Source organism: Uranotaenia lowii, chromosome 1, assembly GCF_029784155.1.
Source record: "Uranotaenia lowii strain MFRU-FL chromosome 1, ASM2978415v1, whole genome shotgun sequence".
Classification (NCBI taxonomy): Eukaryota; Metazoa; Arthropoda; class Insecta; order Diptera; family Culicidae; genus Uranotaenia; species Uranotaenia lowii.
In genome coordinates this window covers 32,046,660-32,069,174 of record NC_073691.1, presented here as the reverse complement: position 1 = coordinate 32,069,174, position 22,515 = coordinate 32,046,660, and the positions used below count along the sequence as shown (strand labels likewise).

General features: G+C 35.6%; 1 protein-coding gene across 4 annotated transcripts in view; it reads right to left on the bottom strand.

The window, feature by feature from the left end:
• LOC129738413 (corticotropin-releasing factor-binding protein) overlaps positions 1-22,515 on the bottom strand; it is a 69,036-nt gene that overhangs the window by 8,606 nt on the left and 37,915 nt on the right. For all 4 annotated transcript variants that reach the window (XM_055729603.1, XM_055729606.1, XM_055729605.1 and 1 more), the window contains exons 3-5: positions 13,611-13,677; positions 7,252-7,692; positions 7,038-7,189 (exon numbers count right to left, since the gene is read on the bottom strand). In XM_055729603.1, coding sequence (XP_055585578.1) covers positions 7,038-7,189; positions 7,252-7,692; positions 13,611-13,677 — 660 coding nt within the window. The remainder of the gene's footprint in view (positions 1-7,037; positions 7,190-7,251; positions 7,693-13,610; positions 13,678-22,515) is intronic.

Genomic DNA, 22,515 nt, shown 5'->3' with positions numbered 1-22,515 from the left:
ATTCTTTTCGTAAATTTTTTGCCACAATTAATATAATTCCTTAAACTATTATTTCTTTAATTCTAAATATTATTATAACTGAATAGAAACTAACAAACGCTGGGAGCTGGAAACCCGAATTTTATCTATATCTAGCATTTACATTGAAAAAATGACAAAATTTTACAACCGAACTGTGTTAAACTTATTGAATTTTTATATAGAGATACGTCGATTTCTAATTTACTAGAAATACTTTCGAAAACAAAGTTTTTCTTATATTATAAACAAAAATATCCAGAAAGAATATTAATCAATTCAAATTAACCCAAAATTTCAGCTTATAGACGAAATAATTGGGATTAATTATTGAAAAGATTTTATAATTTGAAATTTATTCTGATCAATTTAATTTTTTTTAATTGTTTGCTTTTTAAATGACCCTTCAACCCAGCTTACATGAAATCGTAGTAGAAACTTACTTTTAAGACTTATTTGATCACCATCGCAAACATGATAGTAGTGATATTTAGTTTTTATTGGAAAATTAAAGAAATTTTGTCTCTACTTTTGTAGCCGTTTGCTAAGGTTAGTTTTGTTGTTCCTACGGTAAACCTTCTTAAACCATTGTGTAATCTTATAGAGTTTTTGGATATATTCAGGACAGTGACGAAATCCAAAATGTCACATGAATAACCTTTCCAGAACGTATCCAGGCCGAATCAACCTGGACATATTGACCAAAAATCTTTGCAAAATCCTCTCATTGGAACTCAAAATTTTCAAATTAAAAACCAGGCTAATCAGTCCAAATCCCAGTATTTTTATAGAATTTCAGGAATTGCGAAATTTAAACATGAAAAATTATATTTTCTCGAGACACCTGAGTGGCATTGATCTTATTTATAATTTTATAAAATGGTTATAAGTTCAATTTGATTAAGCAAAAATTGTTATTTGACGAAAAAATCATACATCGTTAGTTTAATAGGAGCTTGCCAAAATTGTGGATATATCCTGGGTAAAAATCAAGCTTTTTTTCTTTAAATACATACCACCACCACCTCGCTTTCCTAATTTTTTTCTTTGAAAATCCGCATAAAACCAGCCAATCCGGTATCATTACACTAGCTACCATTTCTTTAGAGGAATTATCCCAAAGTAATGTAAATCGAATTGTGGCTCAAGATTTTTAATGAAATTTTCATCAAATTGGCATCCCTGATAATGTTTTGAATTTTCGTCGCCACGTGGTCGAAAATTGTTGTTTACAAAAACACACGCTCCAATTTTCTCACTCATTTTGATTTATTAATTAGTTCTACATTTTACTCACATAATATGTTATTGTAGGATTCATTCATGTAATTTGTAATTTATTAACGCTGTCTGTCGGTTACAATTAACTATTAGTTCAGGTTAAGGAAATCAAAAAAAAGTTGGCTAGATTTTGAATGGTTTGAATCCTGCAACTCAAATGAGAGTTTTATCAGTTCAAATAATACAATCATTCAATCAATCATTCAATAGTTGTTTTTGAATACTGATTATAACTTACACAGCAAACATCATTTTTGTTTCCTACGACTCAAAACAAATTTTCAAGTGTCTGGTATTCTGAATTCTAATATTTTGGCGCTTGGAAATGCTCAAATTCATTAGTTTCTGGTCAATTAATCATTAGTAACCAGTCTTCAAAGGGCAACCCATGTGCGATGTGTAAAGAAGTTCATAAACACTCTTGTACAGTACCATCGAAGTACGTGTTGAACTTTCTTATGGGTAAACATAGTTGAACTCAAGTGTAGTGTGCAAGTTGACGTTCATGTTCAAAAATGGGTGCGCACTCATGTTTGAAACAGTTTGAAATTAATCGCAGCAGTCAAGTTTAGAAGATCCAACAACTCAAGTAGGAAGACGGGTGGAAATTAGGTGCTGTCTTTTTTTATTGATAACGAAAAGTGTTTTAATCAATCAAAAGTTCACCCGGAAAGAGTTTAGATAAAGAATGGTGATTATATAAAATAAAATAAATACCTGAAATTTTATCATTAGCGCATGCTTCTATTTCTTCATCAGGGCCACGAAAATTTACAAGGGCACATCTATAACCAAGGTAACATATCAAAAGCCTGCGCCCTAGGTTGCGGCGGCCTCAGTAATCTCCAGGCAAGAATCTGAAAGATGACAGACAAACGAAATGGCTGTCTTTTCACCGTCTCCGGTGATGAAACAACTATGCATTCGGACCGCTGGATTTGGAAATATTTTCAAGTGCAACGCAAACTCTGAATGAAAAACACATCATTATCGTCATTAAAAGGCCGGGTGATTTTATGTGCGTGTAGTGCAAGAATCCGGAATGTAAAATTGGTTTTGATCGTGTTTATATAAAAATACATTTAAGAATGAAATATATATATATTTTTAAATATTATTTGACATCGCCACAAATTCATATTTTATAAGGATGAAAGCGTTCGATTTGGCAGAATAAATTCCATCAATTCTAAAAAAAATTTACTTTGAAGCAAAAAAAAATACATGCATGGAATTTTACGCTTCCAAATCAAAAAGCTAGGATTTGGATCTAAAGTCGGCATTTTCGACGCTGCTTCAAGAGATTTAGTTCAATATAGAATTGAAATCAACGTTTCATCCGTTCGAAGAATCAAATAACTTTGACTTTTTTGTAAATCAAAATTTTAGACACTATATCTAACTATTTAATTGATACTGTGTTGAAATGTGTTATGAATTTAAAAATTTTCTGTATTTTTGAAATAATTCATAAGTAAAATAACAATAATTCGTATATCACGGTAACTAAACAATATGGAAGCACTTGAAACGCACCCAAATGATTGAAATAAATCATGGAATAAGAAATTGAGTCATGCTAAATATAACACCCGTGGTTGAGATTGTTGATTTTCAGAAAAACAAATCGTTTTATGGATTATCATCAATCAGCGAACTGCCTGCCATGGAAAAGATCGTCACAGTTTAATTTTGCAAAATTTTAAACTCAATTTGTCGAGTTGAATTCGACCGTTGACGATTGCTCTGTGTACAACAGTTAATGTACGCACCTGAGTTCAAAACATCGGTGCAATTTTTACGCTCAGGTTGCTGTTTTAAATAAATCTAGGTTTTGAACTGTATGCAAGCTCAAGATCAACTTGTTGTGCCTTGAATTTTGCACACAAGTTGGACTTGGAGCATGTTTTCGTGAAGACTGTGCAACAGACAATTTCTCAATTATTTGATTTTTTAAATTATTCAATCTATCTATTAACATCCGCGTTCTGATCCTCACACAGAACAATCTATGCCGATTATTCTGATCGAGGAGCTTGAAACTTAATGTTGGGGATGTCGAATACAAAAAGATATCAAATTCAATATTAACATTGCTTTTAATAAATGGTTACAATAGTAACTCAAAAATAATCTGCAACGATCAGTTATTAAAAACTTATATTTCCATTCCATTCTTAATATTTGTAAACTGCATAATGTGTAAAGTTTTATAAATTTAAGTGTGTGTTTTAGATTAAGAAAAAAAGTCAGCGTGTATCGATTTGAGTATACTGAAGTGAGTGTGCACTGAGAGTGGCGACTCCAAGCGGTCGCTAGTTTAGGGCGCTTCCCGACAAGCCTCATTGGGTCGACTCAGCGCTAGTCGACACCAGGTGGAGCTCAAGAAGGCCCTAGCGCCACCAATGCACCCAGAGAAAACGGGACATGATGGGAGGAATTACTGGATGGACTTCGAAAACTTTGTCCTGCGTACAGGGTCAGCTTACTCCGATCCTGATAGCGTCACTTGGAATTCATACTGCAAGGCATCCACATTACACGGAGCCTTGAATAACAGAGCACCATACCAAGTGTGGCAATGTAACATTAAACCGATTCCCCATCATGATCCTAGGGCCCCGATGTTTATGCTGAAAACTGACCGACAGCTTCACCTGACGGTTGTCTGAAAGCCTCGCTGCGCTGACAACCCGGTCCGTCAGACAATCCAGCGGTCAGGAGCTTGTCTGGCATCCCGACCAGCTCCAGCCGCCGTGCTTTACGCCGTTCGAGATCCGCCCTCGGCCCAGTCCGAAGTTTGGCAGTTCACACTAGGACGCCGATGCGATCACACGTGATTGATCTGAACACTGCCACTAAAAGTATAACAGTTTTTTGATCGTAAACGGAATTTATTTCGTAGTGCCGAAATGGAGAAAATACGGAAGAATACAATAAAAATAGCATTTGGTGCGTCTGCAAAACCCCCGTTATATCTGGACATCTTTAAATTTGTCGGAAACACGTTGGCGATTCAAGCTTCATCTGTACATTCTCTGTATAAGGATGAAAATGAACGTTGCTGCTATCTAAAGTTTATAGATGAAACTGTCTTCAACAGCTTTACATGCAAAATGGCCGCTGAGTACCCTTTTTCTTACGACGATGGGACGATGATTACTGTAAGATTAAATGTCGCCAGCAAAGTTTTCCGGTACATCAGAGTATTCAACTTGCCGCCTGAAATCGACAATAAGGAAATAGCAGCAGTCCTAGGTCAGTTTGGCACAATTGAACAACAGGTACGTGAAAGATTTGCTACAAATTCCAGCTTTCCAGTATTCAACGGTATTCGTGGAGTGCATATGGAAGTTGACAAGGAGATCCCTGCGAATATTTTTATCGCTAATTTTAAAGTAAGAATTTTTTACGAAGGAATGAGAAATCGATGCTTCTTGTGTAAAAATGAAGGCCATCTCAAGGCTGAATGCCCCAAGTTAGCTAGCTACAAAATCGGAAATATGGAATCAAATGCACCTAGGACAGAACCAATATCTTTCAGTCAAGTGCTAAAAAACGAGACGGTCGGAGCAACGAGGAACACCCGAAGTTCAACAACGAACATGACCACCTTGTCGATAAAATCTAAAAATAGATTACCACACGAAAGCCCGAAGCAGCTTACCAGTCACGTTGCAGTCAAAAACGCACCAGTTGCTGCCAAAATACCATCTGTAGAAGTCATAACCAGTGCAGAGGACGACGACGACGACGAAGACGAACAATCCGACGACGTCGTTGGCGATAATGACGACGAAGATGAAAACGACGATAGCAGAAACGACGACGACGGAAGCGACGATGACCAAAACGACGACGATGGAAACGACGACGCTGAAATGATCTCGGAAAAGGTAATTCTTAAGCGGACCATATCCAGCCCCAGTTCGGCTTTAGAAAAAGAAAATAAAAAGAAGAAAAAGCCCCAAAGCAATGCGACACCGGCTGCATTGCCGGTACCATCGGTTCCGGAAACCTCTCCAATCGACACCAATGGACCTGGACGCCGAACCAGAGAAAAAGCAATGAAGATGCAGAAAAAAAATTGAATTTTAAATCTTATATCAGTTCTAAATTTAACAAAATAGAAATTCTTCAAATTCTTTCCTTTCTCTCAAAGCTCAGTAGTAAGGAGTCTTGTGAAGAAAAATAGGTATAATTGTCAATAACAATTAAAAAATAAATGAACAATCGTGGTTAGCAAATGCTAAAAAGAAAAGGTTAAGAGAAATACGTAGCAATCATTATTTTGTATTTATGTATTTTATCGTTTTCTAAATAAAGTTTTGACAAAGAAAAAAAAAAAAAGTTTGGTCCGCAATACGGTGCCGGTAGTACCACGTGCCCTGTCCACCTGTGCACAGCTGTGGTCTGCTGTTGGAGCTGAACAGCCGACACCCGAACCAGCCCACCACGTCCCAGCCGAGCTACCACACAACCGTGAGACTGCGCAGACCGTAGCCGAAGGTTAACGTAGACCAGAGTCACCACCGTTAGTTCGCCGTGCCCGTTTACAAGGTAGGACCAAACAACCATTTTAAGGGTGGAACTTACCGCGCGGTTCTTGAGAACCAATTTACGCTACCCATTCGTCCAGTGCCCAGAGTCGCGACCTAAAGTGCTAGGGAAAAATAAAGTGGGATTTCAAACAAGCAAACTAAAGTGTTGCCTTGTATCGCGAAATTTCCTTTACGAGTGTGCCGTTCCTGAGGCTTAGAGGGGGTGCTTGCTCGACTGAGCAGCAGGCTAGCCCGTTACACACTTGATGTGCTGATATAGTGTAATTCAGCACTTGAATGCAGGTATAAAGCTATAATAAGGCATAGCTTTTGTGCTTATGGTTACTTGGGCGCTGCGGTTAGCATGCGTGAGCTCGCTTTCAGCTACTGGAAAGGTCTAGTGCTGTGCGAAGAGTTTTTTGTGCGACACATCTTGTCATCGACTTCACAGCCAAGCTGGACGACTACTGCCGGGGATCGAAATTGGAAGGAAAAGCTTGTTCCAACAGCTTATCTTACGATATTCAGCTACGCTGTGGTTAGCATGCGTTTGCTGATTTTCGAATACTGGGAGAAGTTGTTGGTGTTGCAGGATGCTCAACAGTCGACGATGGTATTCAACATTCACAATCCTCTAATTGATGGGGAGGTGTTATAACCCACGATTAGGCAATTCACGTATTGATGATCGCTAATGTAGAGAACAGTTATGTACGGACCTTGCAAAGAATACGAAAAAAAGAGAACTTTATTCCAACATTGAAACCTGCGTTGAACGTTGCTCAGAATTTTTTATATTTAAATAAGGCGGACCAGAATCGCATTCACTAAAAGAGTTGATTTTATTTGCCGTATGTAAGAGAGGAAGCGAATTAAATCTCTGACTTAGGGTCGCCTTGGTAGAAGTAAGGTGAAACTATTTTCAGGGGACATCGGAGTAGAGATTAAAAGAGTTCACCAGGTCAGGGCTGGGTAGACACTGAGTTTTGAACTGCGTTCATAATTTGTTTGAGCACAAGAAATGAAACTTGTTCAGATAGCTTTGTTGTTCGTGATGCAAAAAAATAACTTTTTTGATTTCATGTACTGACATATCATAAATCCTAACCTAATAAGCTTCACAAAATATTCGAAAATTTGAACTTCCTCCATCAATTCTTACAAACCATAATTATCAAGTTGTTTTTAAATACTCACATCATAATTAACACCATCCTTCCGACCGCCAACGTCCACACCGACCACGGAAAGAACCGCCGGAAACACTGCCGTCAGCGAACAATTCCGATGTTTGCCGTGATTCTTCAATGTATAAAACGGCGCAACTCCTTCGGCCATCACATTGCATGCTGAAATGGAACAACAATTCTGTTGGAAACGTATGTAAAAATAAATTGGTACACAAACTTACGATCCGGATTATGCAAATACCGCACCGAAACAATGAACGATCCGCTGATCGGTATCCGGTACTGAATCAGTGCCGCATTCTGACTGGACCGGAAAGCTTTCCGCACCGGATGGAAGGGCCACATCTTGGGATCGTTGCAGAACTCCTCGATCCGATGGTCCATACTCTTGGGGTGGTCATGTTCCGTGGGAAAATACATCCCATTCAGTTCCCATCCATCGACGAAGGACATCAGCCCACCCGTTTCACAATTGACGTCAAGGTGTTTAACTGTCACCTCGACCAGCTTATCCGGATCCGTAACGAAATACAAACCACAAACGTCCATCACCGGTGCCGAGTTCATGATGTCGATCAACCGGCCATGCTTTGGCGAAGCCACAATCGGAGGCAGCTTCTTGAAGATGAACTCCCCCTCCTCAGATGTCACATGCATGCAATCTGCAAAGGATAGATGGGTGGGAAAACACAAACACGTTTTTAACAAATTAGACAACGAATAACAGTGCCCCGCAAGGATCGCTCGAGGAATTTACCAAAGGAACTCTAGGTTTGAGGGCATCATGAATAAGTTAACGACATTCCATTCTGTCTCTGTCAGATGCCGACGCCACCGCATAAGAAGAGCAAAGGCAAAAAAAACGTGCTGTGGCTGCGAGCGGCCTTTTGTCTTCCTTGCATGCCAGAATTCGTCTGTCAAAATCATTTCCCTATGAATTTCTCACACCCTTCAAAGTCAAACCTAACATTCATATGGCATACCTTTGAGGCGTGGGAGTTTTATTCGAATAGCGTCGTCAGAAGGAGGAACCACTTCACTTATCACAAATTCAAGATGATATTACTTTGGATATCACTCGAGGATGAATTACACACATCGTGAAGCAATATGGAAAGTGTGGCTGCTGGCTGACGTGCCTCCCTAAGGCTGAGTCGTTTCTGTTCATTAATTTCGAATTTGTCAAGATATCTTAACACACTCTCAGATAAACGGTTCAACTTCATCTCCTCGAGCAAACAACATTTGCTTATAACCCCTAAAAATAGACTCCATCTCGAGAATCGCTGTAAGAACATGCATGTCTACATGTTGCTTCATCATACAATGGGCTTTTGCTTATAATTTATTCAAATTCGATTGAAAGACGAGCCGTTGGAATAATACGACATTGTTGAAACTTGCTCGAGGAATCTATTAACAGCCGGATGAGGGTACTCGACATGTGACAACAATATTTTGTTCGTTTGGTGTTGGGAAACGTTTCAATTTGTGTATACACAACAAGTATTCAGTCAAGACGAAGCTCTAAGGACCCGTAAACTAATGTGTGCAGAAAATCTTTCCTATAAATGTCTCTTCTAAATCTTGTAAAAAATTAGGAAATTTAATAAAACACTTAAAGAGAAGGTATCGAATATTTATCCTAGCTACATGGTTGTCACATTTTATTGCTCCAGTCATTTTGAACAGACACGTTAAACGATTAGACATTTGAGGATTGTTCTCTGCAGTTGATTTTTTGTATAAAAAAGAAACAATATTCCAGCCCGCTTCACTAGTCTCATGCTGAGAGTGACATTAAATTGGAAATATTTTCATCGCCTTTTGTATCAGCCAGCTGGCAAGACGGAAAAAATGGCAGATAAATTTCCTTTTCATCTTGTTTCCAACCCCCCTTACTGTTGTACAGAAGGTTTTTTTTCACAGTTTTCCTCAGCGGACCAACGGCTAAATTATTGCCCTAAGTCGCCCTAAGAGTGATGTTGACACTCATCCTTGGGCTGCTGCTGGAACTGCGATAGACTGGTTCAACATTCAACAGCTTGCAATACCAGCGTGAGGAATGCATCAACTTTCCGAGGAATCAATGAACATTTAACATGCTGAAGTTATTGGATACTGTGGAAGATGATATTTCTTCTAATATGGCGACCGTTATAAATTATTCGATTTTTAAGCATAAATATTGATTTAGACTTAAAAGTTTTTTAACTGCTTCACTCGTTTTGGAACATAATTTTGAGTTAGTTTTCACTACACAAACTGTGTCACAGAATACAGAGTTTTAGAAATATTTACAGATTTCACACAATTTTAAAATTTTGGACGTCTTTCTTCAAAATTCAATTTTTAATATTAGGGTAAATTTTGGATTATTATCTTCGAATCGGAAAAATGTGATAAAATTGGTAATGATAATTGATTTTTTTAAGGAAACTGTAGAAAAGACGCTATTTGACATGACTTTTGAAACAATTTAAGAAAAAATAAACATCATAGAAATCCGTCACAGATTGTTTTTTGTTGAATCGCAGAAAGTCAGATTTTTTTTTGTCAAAACACACTGATCATAAATAAAAAATGAAACAGTAACACCAAAAAATAAAGTTTAATTTTTATTCAAATTTTCTTTTCAATTTTGTGAGTGTAAAATCTTAAAGTTTAAAGGAATAAAAGTCTACTTTTTTAACGAAATCCGATTGAAAGCGTCATGATTATTTCTAGAGTCACTAAAGGACATTTATGAGTTTTTCATATATTCAAGATTTCGGTTTATTTGATAAATGTTTAAAAGTAAAATTCGATGATGTATAAAAATAGCTTATGTGTTTCATAATTTCCTTAAGATTGTCTGGAAGTATCCATATTTTACCGTATGTATAGGTGCTGTGCGCAATTAGCAACACTGGTCTTGCTATAAAGTCAGCGATCTCCATGCTGGCTGATAAAAATTAAGTTTCTGCTCCAATTTGGCCTTCCGGTGAAAAAAAAACGGAAGTGGGTAAGGGAGTACAGATTTTTAAGGCTGCTATTGCTGATTGTTTGTTCTGATTAGGCCTTCTGGTGGAAAAAGACAGAATAAGCTTTAGAAGCACAGATTTTTTAAGGCTGCTGCTTCTAATTTGTTATTTTGATTTGGATTTTTAAGGTTAATGCTGTTGATTGTTAGTTTTGATTAAACCTTCTTAACTCTATTGAGAATAGAGTTGAGAAGGAATGTAGTGATGAGATGAAGGGTAAGCAGAAATTAAATAAAATTTGTAGGATGGCGAATAAAGATGTGGAATATGGAATAAAAATTAAGGATATTTGCTAAAAAAAATTGTTCTAAAGGAGAAAAAAATTGAGAATGAGAATAGAGGTGAGAAGGAATGTAGGGATGAGATGAAGGATAGCAGAAAATAAATCAAATTTAACTAAAAATAAAATAAAATAATAGTTGTATTCGGCAACACTGAAGCTAAATAATTAAATGAAATAAATAACTATGACAACGTTTGCTATTTTGGCAACACTAGGCAAACAAACAAAACAAAGTCAGTCATTGATCTATTCTTGTGAGCAACAGACGTGTAGAAGTGAATTTTTGGATTGAGATTCTAAATCACGATACTAAGGAGGAAGGATTTCGAACGCAATAACTATTGTTTTAATACCTTTTTTGGTGAGTTCCTTTAAAGAAAGGTTTTATACTTTATTTGTTCAAAGTCCAACGATAAATTTCAGGTTATCATCTTCAGGATTTCTCTGCAGGATCTCCCATGAACCGCATGGTCGCCACGACTGTTTCTTATCGGATCTTTACGTGTAATTTTATGTGTATTTAATGTGTGAACAAATAGTGCAATAAAAATACAATATATTATTCAAGGCTGTGACTTTTATTCTGATAATTTCCTACAACAATCACCAGCATAAATTTGGATTTAGAAGACAAACCGATTTTAGTCCGAAAACGAACCAATTTTTGTCTGCATTCGGACCAGTTTTGGTTGGACAACTGACCGATTTTGGTCGGAAATCTAACCGATTTTGGTCTGGAAACGACCCAGTTGTTTTGACAGTTCAATTGCAAAAACTTATCGTCGTCAAGAAAGTTGTGTGACCAGGCACTGAATTGGAACGAGTTTGGTTCGATTTCTGGTCTGTTTTCGGACCGATTCACGCGTTGATCGGGCAAAATTCCGACCGATTTTGGTCCGATTTTTCGATCTGGAATGTAACCCGCATTAAGACTTAGTTTTTCTTATCCATATGGTTTTCCACTCCACAAAAGTTAATTCTTATTATAACAAAGCTCCTGTGAGATACCTATTCGGTGTACAAAATTGCGTCTAAGAGGGTAAAATTCAAACAAATTGTTTTGTAAATTCACTGTATCCAACGAAAACAATTTATACCACTTTTTAGTATTTCCCTCATATTTAGAGATAATCATTAAATATTTGTCTATTTAACTTTATCTTAAGTATATGTTCAAAAATATGATCACTTTCAAATTTTATTTTTTTAAAGGTATAAAGTGACTTATAAAGTGACACTTTACTATTCTTGTGACATTCATGTCGAGAAATTGTACTTTGTTTCATGAGGTTTGAAGCATTCTAGTTTGAAACAAAGAATTTACAATGCAATTTGTATGGATTTAAAGAAAGGTTGAGCAATTGTGGCGTTCGGTGTCAATCTTATGGAAAATTTAAATCACTTTTGATGTAGTGTGAAAATTATATTAAAAATGCTTTTTGGAAACAGCGTAGTTCACCCTTATTTCGATTGACTAAATTACTTTTACAAATTTCCTCAATTCAAGAAAAATAGGGAAAGTAAACCTCTTTTCTCAATGAAAATAAAATTGGTATAAATCTAACGTTGTATTTTACTTATGTTTCCATAATGAAATGAATGCTTAATGTTTTTGGGTTTTTCTTAAATATGTTGTTCTAAAGTAATGCTAATAAAATTCTAATATATGGGGCTTACTGTACAATTCTCAGACAACAGCTTGTAGCGCGACTGAAACATGATTTAAAGATAGTATTCAGTTACAATTTATTTTAGTTATTCGAAGAATTTTTTATCATAAACATGCTTCGGAAAAAAGGTTGTAAATCAGTTGTTAAGTGCTCGATAAAAAATAACTTAGTGCCCATGTATGCCGAAGTAAGAAGCTATATGTTGCACATGTGGAAATGCAGATTGATAAAAATCTCGAAATACATCTACTTTTGAATTGTCATCAAAAATTATGTGTTTCGTATTTCAAAAATCTTAAGATGCCAAAGTGTGACATATTACGTCAGTTTTCTATTTCAGCTTTTAAACTTTTCTACTGTTACTGGAAGAGCTTAGGCGGTTGATTAATTGAAAAGTACGTGTTTTTCATCACTTATTTACATTTTTTGTTGCCACGATTTTAATTTTAAAAAAATATTTTCACATGTGCCACATAAAGCTTCTAACTTCAGCTTACTTAGACACTAAATGTTTTTTTTTTTCGAGCACTTTATAACTGGTTTATAGCCTTTTCCGAAGCATGTTTTTTTTCAAAAAACGAAAATTTCTTCGATTTTATATAGCGTTAAAATAAATGATTATAGCTGAATATTGGCTCTTAATCATATATTAGTCACGCTACAAGCTTTCCAAAACTATAAATTAAGTAAAAATCGGTTTAGTTAGAATCAAGAGAATTTTAGCGGAAAACGTGTTTTACTGTTAGATTGGTTTCATCAAATGTTTAAAATCTTTTTTTTCCATTTCTCTAATTCAATGAAACTGAGATTTGATTTTAACCAGCAGATAACTGCTGCAGACATTGCTAAATGTTAGCGTATAGTTCGATCCTTTGAACTTTTTAACGAAAGAAAGTGTTTATCCTGTCCGAAGCACAAAAACATGCTCCCAAAGATAACGTGGAAAAAAGTCCTATGTTGTGATTTTCGAGTTCTTGTCAAGCATTTCCCCAGCCATGAATAGTTGTCTCTATCTTTAGCTCGCTTTTGAAACTCAACACCTTTGTACGTATGTAGGCTTGAAGTTGTTTTTTATTTCCTTCGCAAAGCCGACATGTATACCGTTAGAGAGCTTGTATATCAAATCACACGAAATTGAGCCAAATCACATGGTCCAGGAATACAGTTCTGGAAGAAAATAGCTCTGAAAAGACTGGCTCTTTGAACTTCCAAGGCTCAAAGAATGTTCAAGAGATCATGACTGTTCGACACTGATCCAAAAGAAAACTTACGAAAAAAACGTCAATCATTTTGAGTGCGAACTACCTTAAAGTTAGTGATCCAGGTAGCGTCACTTATACTTTCTCTAAAGGTATTTTTGTTTTTTTTTTTTTTTTGAGTCGATTTGGCATACATGTGTGGCATTTACCCTACGAACGTAGTTTCACTTTGAGGATGGTCAAATATCACTCTACTTCTCGTCGAAGAAAGGCGATGGTCCACCATACGTCGTCATCGTTTTCGTTGTCTGAAGCGGAAGTTTGGAGCGATTGAGAGGAAAAAAAACACTTCCCAGTTACTCGTACCTACCACACTACATATCATCGTATGATATCATTTCTCACCTGTCACTGGATGGACCTTTTCCGGGGGTTTGATAAACTCGAACGGATTCCGAACTGCTTGCCATGCCTGTTGGAAAAAAAATGGGAGAAGACCAAAGGAAAAAGGCTTAGATTATAACACAACAATCGAATCGGGAGTGTTGACCAACTTCTTCGGGCAACGAATTCAGGGTCGGATTGAGATTTTGAGGGACCGATGGACTTTTTTCGGTGTACCTTTTTCAAAGCAACCAATAAATAGTGTATCATAAATTTATAAAGCTAGATTAAGGATTAAATCATGAGACTTTTGAAAAAAAAACAAGAATGTTTAAGAGCTTTATCCATCTTAAATGTAACTTTGAAAGTACTGATTTCTGTTAGTTTATTTAGAATTTACTACAATACACGGAAAATTTAAAAAAGCTAAAATTTACAGGGAAGCAAAGGTGATTTTTTTCACCCATCTTTTGAGGTAAATTTAACGTTTTTCCCATCCACCTAGCAAAAACGTAAATTTTACCTTTTTTCCATTTTCATATGTGATGAAAGAGATTAGAGAAACATGAACTATCAAAGAACGAAAGAACATAAGCCGTAAATATCATGAAAATTTCGAAAAAGATACAACGGCTCACCGACAGGACTTGAACCTGCAATCTCCGCTTCGGTACAACGGCGCGTTAGCCAATTCCACCACGGTGAACGTGATGGAACCGGCGAACACGAGCAATCGAGCTCTGCCGATCAACTGCTGGACCTTCTATCGAAACACCATGTGTATCCCGCATGTGATCTTTCCCTCTATTGATCTCTCTTGTTTCTCTAACCCCACCCATCGACTCGGGATTTTAGCCGAACGAGCACATGGTCGATTGCTTCGGGTTTGCCGCAACTTACGGTCAGATGAAGAAGCAATCAGTGCCGCTCAAGGTTCCGAACATACCAGTTACACAGGGAGGTGTTGCTCTGTTGAAATCAATACTGTTGTTATCTGACCGTAAGTTGCGGCAAACCCGAAGCAATCGACCATGTGCTCGTTCGGCTAAAATCCCGAGTCGATGGGTGGGGTTAGAGAAACAAGAGAGATCAATAGAGGGAAAGATCACATGCGGGATACACATGGTGTTTCGATAGAAGGTCCAGCAGTTGATCGGCAGAGCTCGATTGCTCGTGTTCGCCGGTTCCATCACGTTCACCGTGGTGGAATTGGCTAACGCGCCGTTGTACCGAAGCGGAGATTGCAGGTTCAAGTCCTGTCGGTGAGCCGTTGTATCTTTTTCGAAATTTTCATGATATTTACGGCTTATGTTCTTTCGTTCTTTGATAGTTCATGTTTCTCTAATCTCTTTCATCACATATGAAAATGTGATCATTTTCAGGTACAAAGATGTACCTAGCGATTTCATAACATCAGTATTGACCTTTTTTCCATTTATCTATGAAAAAGGTTAATTTTATCTCGCTTGAGCTTTCATTACGTCTTTTGAAACAAAAGGCAAAAAAACAGTTTTATTACAAAAAAAAATAATAAACTGACATGAACGAGTAGCAACTTTTTTCCATTTAGAATATTTGTAGTCTGGGCAACATATTCTATGTATTAAATATAAATTTTAAGTTATCAATTTTGCAGCAGTTTTCTGTGACTTCTTAAGATGTTTGATACGACGTAATGAAAGCTCATAAAAATGTAAATTTTCGTTTTCGAGATTCACTGAGCATAAAGGTAGATTTTACCGTTTCCCCATTCTCTGACTAAAAAGGTAAATGCTACCTGTTTTCGCTGGTTTCATCAATCAAAAATAAAACAAAGACAAAATTTATGCAAAGTTTGATATTAATTAAAGTTAGTCGGAGATTTTTACCTTATAATTATTGATTTGGATTCTATGACTACGTCTTAAAAAAGTGCAACTTCCTTCCGCCAGGCTGGTGACAATCCGGATCGGTGATCTACGGTTCGCACCATTTCAAAACACTTCGCTTCAAGGTATGATTTATCTTTTTCGAATTTACCTTTTTTCTCGGTAAATTGTACCTTTTTTCCAGCTCAATACAGGTAAACTTCACCTCGATGTGAGGTGAGTTTCACATCGAAGAGGTAGAAGTTACGTGCGTGAAACCAAAGCACGTTCATCTTTTTTTCTCGGTAAATTTTACCTTTCGAAAGAAAATCAATCAGGAAAAAGCTGCGCCCAGGGATAGCTGCAGCAGCAATGCAGACATTTTCTCTATATAGAATCAAGTTTCCCAAGTAACACCAATTGTTTTGTAAAACTCTTTAAGCCTCTTATGAAACCTAAATTTGGTCTAGAAGCTTGCTATAAAACTTGAAATATAACTATCGCTGTATTTGTTAATTTCGAATGGATCAAACAATTTGGTAGGAATAGCGCTTATTATTTTTTTTTTTTGGAATTTCGTCACAAGCAAAAAATACCTATCTATAGAAATGATATGAAGGGTATGCAGAAAATAAATCAAACTTAATAAAAGTAAAATAAAATAAAAGTTGTATTCGGCAACACTGAAGATAAATAAAAAATAAAATTTTTTTTATGGCAATCTCTGATATTTTGACAACGCTAGGCAAAAAAAAACAAAGTCACGGCACCGGAAAATAAGACGGAGAAGATGGAAAAGCGCAGATTGTTTAGGATGCTGCTTTGATTGTTCATTCCTCCGGTAATTGAGACGGAGAATTTTGAAAGTATAGATTGCTAAGGTTGCTTCTATGATTGTTTGTATTGATTTGGCCTTCCGGTTGAAAAATACGGATTGCCTTAGGAAGCGCAGATTCTTAAGGCTGCTGCTGCTGATTGTTTGTTTTGGTTTGGCCTTCTGGTGGAAAAAGACGGAATGGCTTAGGAAGCGTAGATTTTTTAAGATTGTTGCTGCTGATTGCTTGTTTGATTTGCACTTTCGGTGGAAAAAGACGTAATTGGCTTAGGAAGCGCAGATATCTAAGGCTGCTGGAAGGCCGGAGGAAATAACGGAATGGCTTAGCACAGATTGTTAAGTTTGCTGCTATGATTGTTTGTATCGATTTGGCCTTCCGGTGGAAAAAGACGGAATGATTCAGAAAGCGTCGATTTTTTTTAGATTGTTGCTGCTGATTGTTAGCTTTGATTTGGCCTTCCGGTGGAGAAAGACGGAATTGGCTTTGGAAGAGCAGATTTCTGCTGATTGTTTATTTTGATTTGGCCTTCCGGTGGAAAAAGACGGAATGCCTTAGAAGCGCCAATTTTTAGGACTGTTGCGGCTGATTGTTTGATTTGGTTTTCCGGTGAAAAAAGACGGAATTGCCTAGGAAATGCAGACTTTTAAGGCCGCTGCAGCTAATTGTTTGTTTTGATTTAGTCTTCCTGTGGAAATAGACGGAATGGCTTAGGAAGCGCAGATTGTTGAAGCTGTTGCTGATTGTTTGTTTGAAAAAGCACGAATTGGGCAGGCTTTTGCTAAGAATATATTCGGATTGGATAAAGAATATGCAGAAAATAAATAAAATTTTAAGATTTGATTTTTTTTAAGATGTAGATGTTACCTTTTTGGTTTTCACGAGCGTTCACCTTACTATCTAGGTAATTTTACCTTTTTATTATTATCCCAAAAATTTTGAAGCCGCTGATTCAAATGTTAATCCAATGCGAAATTTTCTCATCTGCCATAAAATTAGACCGGAGACATCTGAGTGGTGTGTGGTTTTCCCATTGTACAATGTACCAATGAAAGTCAACAATATTTATGTTTAATTTAAAAATAACAATCCAGTATAAGAAGAGATGAATAACGATGTTTTGGTTATAAACATCCCAATCCAACCCATAATATTTTTCTAAATTTTATGAAATTTCAAATAAACTTGTGAGAGAGTCACATCTGGATAGGATGTGAATATTTTTTGTTCTCGTCTTAGGGTTCGTACTCGAATAATTTCTGTATCAGGAACGAGGCAAACAAAGTATCGATGGCTTTGTCCATTGTACAATTTCTTTTCTTCGTATGGCGACCGTCGAAAATGGGGAATCATTAGTCACTTTTGTCATATTTGTCATTTTTGTCATTTTTGTCATTTTTGTCATTTTTGTCATTTTTGTCATTTTTGTCATTTTTGTCATTTTTGTCATTTTTGTCATTTTTGTCATTTTTGTCATTTTTGTCATTTTTGTCATTTTTGTCATTTTTGTCATTTTTGTCATTTTTGTTATTTTTGTTATTTTTGTCATTTTTGTCATTTTTGTCATTTTTGTCATTTTTGTCATTTTTGTCATTTTTGTCATTTTTGTCATTTTTGTCATTTTTGTCATTTTTGTCATTTTTGTCATTTTTGTCATTTTTGTCATTTTTGTCATTTTTGTCATTTTTGTCATTTTTGTCATTTTTGTCATTTTTGTCATTTTTGTCATTTTTGTCATTTTTGTCATTTTTGTCATTTTTGTCATTTTTGTCATTTTTGTCATTTTTGTCATTTTTGTCATTTTTGTCATTTTTGTCATTTTTGTCATTTTTGTCATTTTTGTCATTTTTGTCATTTTTGTCATTTTTGTCATTTTTGTCATTTTTGTCATTTTTGTCATTTTTGTCATTTTTGTACATCATCGCCCCCTTTTACCCCCTTAAATTCGGTAATGGTCCAAATATCGTCCCAAAAAGTGGTGACACTTCGCCCTTTTCTTCCCTTCATCCCCAAGGATGTTTGTTAAACAATGCCGAGGACCTTCGGAGAGGAGAAACGTGAAGAAGGAAGAATGCAATAAATCTGACTGACATCTGAACACCCGAATGTTAACTTCACAGGTGGGTGTTTACGACGACGACGACGACGATAGGAATAATCCAGTCCTTATAAGCAGGATCTCAGGTTTCCGGATCCGGGACCATACGCAACATACATGTCAGAAATCTGGACGGACGAACCGGACGGATAAGTAAATTGGTTGCTGTCATAAATAGAGACGGTTCTGGGCCGGCCAACTTTTTGAAGTGGCAAAGACTAACGATGATGATATTGATAAGCACAAAATCCCGGTCCAGTCTGAAGTGAAGATACCGAGATCATTAAAATCGCTCATCGCTCTGGAAATGATAATTAATACATCTGATGCTAATGAGATTAAATCCGTGGGATATAAAGATGGGATTTTTTTTGCTATTTTTAAAAATAGTTCCATTTTGGATTCAAAATAGAATATTACCTATGAAAAAGTAATTATTTTGATGAAGTAAATTGCAAACAGTAACACGTGGTAAATTTTCTTAGGACATAATCTTAAATTTATGCTGGATTTACGAGTGCCTACACGTAATAAATCGTTTGACATCATTCGCCTGACTCCCGTGCATATCATATGATATTTGAGTTCAAGCAAATTTTCTGTGGCAGTTTCAAATCAGCCCCCTCATTCTCATGCAAAATTGATTCTATTAGCACTGTCGTCTTCCAAGAGAGAGCATCCAATGGTAAAATCTGCATATCTGCTGCTTCAAATGCGTCAGCATGTATCTATGAAGATGATTTATGGATTGGGTGCTTCCGGCAATTCCGACGACGACGAGTGTGGCAAATGCCTTTCGTGGGATGCACAAATTGGCTTGAGGACGATTTAAAAAACGCATGACATTTCAAAAACAATCCTTGCCGAGCTTATCTTCTTTTACAACAAATTGTCATTCCCATTTGAAATATTTTGCCTGACCATGTGACTAGTCATAAATAACTTTTTCTATATATGGTGAGTCCAAGCCTACACACATTTTTGACAAGGCTTTAAGGATAAAAACAGGAGTTTCATTAGAATAAAATCTCTTTTGAGGTTTAGGAAAACTTATGGCCACACCATTTAGCAAAATAGAACCTTTGACCTTTAAAGTCTGTTGTTGAACTAATTCATCAACTTAACAATCAAATTGGCTTTCCTAACAAAATTGATGATAAAGTTATGACGGAAAGCATTAAGAAAAAACAATGAAATAAGGTTATAAGCTAGGCTTCACTTGTTGTCGTCAAGAAATTGTCATAAAATAATAATTTTGGGAATATTTAGAAACAAGAAAAAAACGAAATTTATTCCTTTATATTCCTTTATTTCCATTTTTCCTACCCATCTTTTGATTACTAGGACGTGGCCGGCGCCGTTATAAATGTGTTCAGAGAGAGTTGTTTAAAAATAGTAGAGAGAGAAAAAGAGAGTAAATGTTAAAAAAGTACTTCGAAAAATGAAATCTGGACATTATCTGGGAAAAATTGAAAAGTAGTGGTGATTCCAAACGCCTAATTTCAATCAATAAGAAAAATATGGCGAAGAATATATCGTCTTCCAATCGTCATATTTCTGCAAATTGTCAATTTTATTAACAAGCAGGACTCAGCTATGTTTTTTACGAGAGATTGTAAGTTTTTGATTATTTCGGAAAGTAAAAAATGATTAAAATTTGAACGAGACATTGTAACATTGTAACAATCAAGAATATGAGATGAACTTCGGAAAAAGAAACATTTAAAATAATGAAATTCAAGCCAAAGTACGAATAATTTTACACTTTCTTAGAAAAACAAAAAAAATCTGTAAACAGGTTTTGTTCTGAATTGTTAAATCATACTGCGTAAATTTGAACTCAGAAAAATTGACTTTAACCGAAATCAGCTCTAGAGTGTTAATATGAAAAGACGGTGTCTTCTTTAAAATAAAATCCAATAACAAAAATCGACATCTCCAAAAACTTGCAAAATTGTAAAGAAGACTCTCCCCTATCCATCGCACTTTTCGGGGAAAGGATCGATCGGGGGCTTAGAACAATTTATTATATTGAAAATTCAAGGAAAAAACACACGAGCAAAACTTTCAAAATTAATAATTATCCCTAAGAACTTCAAATCAGCAAAATCAGAAAAATCAGCAATCCAGATTGATGGAAACCAGCTATTTCTTTCAAAACAACCGGCTGTATTTAGTACCAAACTTATATTTCAATTCAAAATTAAATTTTGAATACTGGCTGTGCATATAATGAGCAATGAAAAACAATTATTTTCTTCCATTTTTAAATAATGTTTGTATTTATTTCCAAAAATTTATTTTTTAATTTTCCAACGCCGGCTCTGGAGTGGCAGATTTGTGCCAAAGTGTTGATCATTCACCACCTTAGAAAAGAATTCTGAAAAATATCTATTTATAAAATATGTTCAACCCTTGACTTATGACCTTGCTAGAATACAGAGGAAAAAAAAAATTATATTAATCTAACCAAAATTCGTTAAATAGAGTCTCACCTTGCTTCAGGGTACGAAAACAAACAGACTCCAATGTGACAACTCGATTGTTGATTGTCCAGCTAACTAGATCAATTGCAGGAAAGTCCAACAATTTGAAAACCGATTGATTATTTTTCAGCAAAAATGACAAGAACACAACCGATTGCTGAAAAATCCAGCAATTAGAAAACCGATTGCTGGTTTCCAGCAAAAAAAAATGGATTTCTGAACGATTCCTGCAATTTTTTTTTTGCTGGAAATCGAGGCAAAAATTTACTGTGTAGGACCGGAACTTTTTCTATAAATCTGGAAGAACGCATCAGGAAGAAAGTGAGAATTACACAAGGCAACAAATTTTACATTTTTCGGAGTTGCAAATAGCTTTAGAGATGATTTAGAACAATTTGGGGCGCTGAAAATTCTTTGAAAATGGGTAAAAAATCATTAAACTAATTTGTGCACTTTTTTGGCAAAACTGTAAAATATTACAAAGATTTGGATATTGAAGGTTTTAAATCAATCAAGACCACGAGTCATTTTGACTTCTGGTGAAAAAGTTATACAAAGAAATTTTCTTATTGTTTATTTTTCTCAATTCATCGAAATACGGGAATTTTGACGACATTTTTTGGATATTTTCACCCAAATTGAATCTTAGATAATTTATAAAACAGAAATTCAATCGTTTTGCAATTTTCAACAAAGTTCTCAGAAGTCAGAAATAATTGTAATGTCATCTTTAAAAATTAAAAAAAAAATGGTAGAATTTAATATTTTTAAAGCGATGTTCCTCTGAATCTAGAATATCTAGACAAAATCTGAATCCATAATTAGATGGAAGATTCATGTAGGTTTGTTGGCTCGTCAGTTATCAATGATCGATTTTATTCAGAATTGATCTATTTCAAAATTTGCGTACGCAAAATCACTAAAACAAGAGCTGGTGGACAACATCGGACAAATGATTCGAATTCAGGACGCCACCATCTTTCGAAAACAATTATTGAATCACAGGTTACTAAAAACTCATTTTGTAATTCTAAATAAATTTTGTGCTATCACGTAGATCCTCGTCACGTTTCTGGAACCTCTGAAAATCGAGTTATAAAATCAATTTTATGGTTTTTCCAGTGAGCAACAATATATTGTAGAATGATTATATTGTAACTTATTTCACTCAAACTGCATTCTGTCTTCGATAGGAATGATCATAAAGAATGCACCTTTGTAACCGTGCTTTTGATAATTTGTTCCAATGTTGCCAGTTTATTTTACGTCTAGTTCTAGACAATGTTTATTGTTAGTTTTAAATTATGTACAAACCTAATCATTTTTTATTTAAAAAAAAAAAAAAAAACAATATTTTTATCAAAATTTTTGAAGTAATCATCTATTTTAGCGAAATCTTTAAATTCTGATCGTATATTTTATTCGCAAACTTTGTTTGGTTTTCACTTGTTGGTCAATGTACTCGAAATCTGAGTGGAAATTTGTTGAAAGGTGTTGAAAAAATGGGGAAAATTTTGACTGGCAAAACATAAAAAAAGTTTACGTTGAAAAACCGTCCAAAATTTTGTGTTTTTGATTTAGGAAATTTAACCCTCATCCGTCCCAGACATTTTTACTGGTTAGAGTTCCTGAGGTGTCAATTTGACACTCCTGACTAAAACC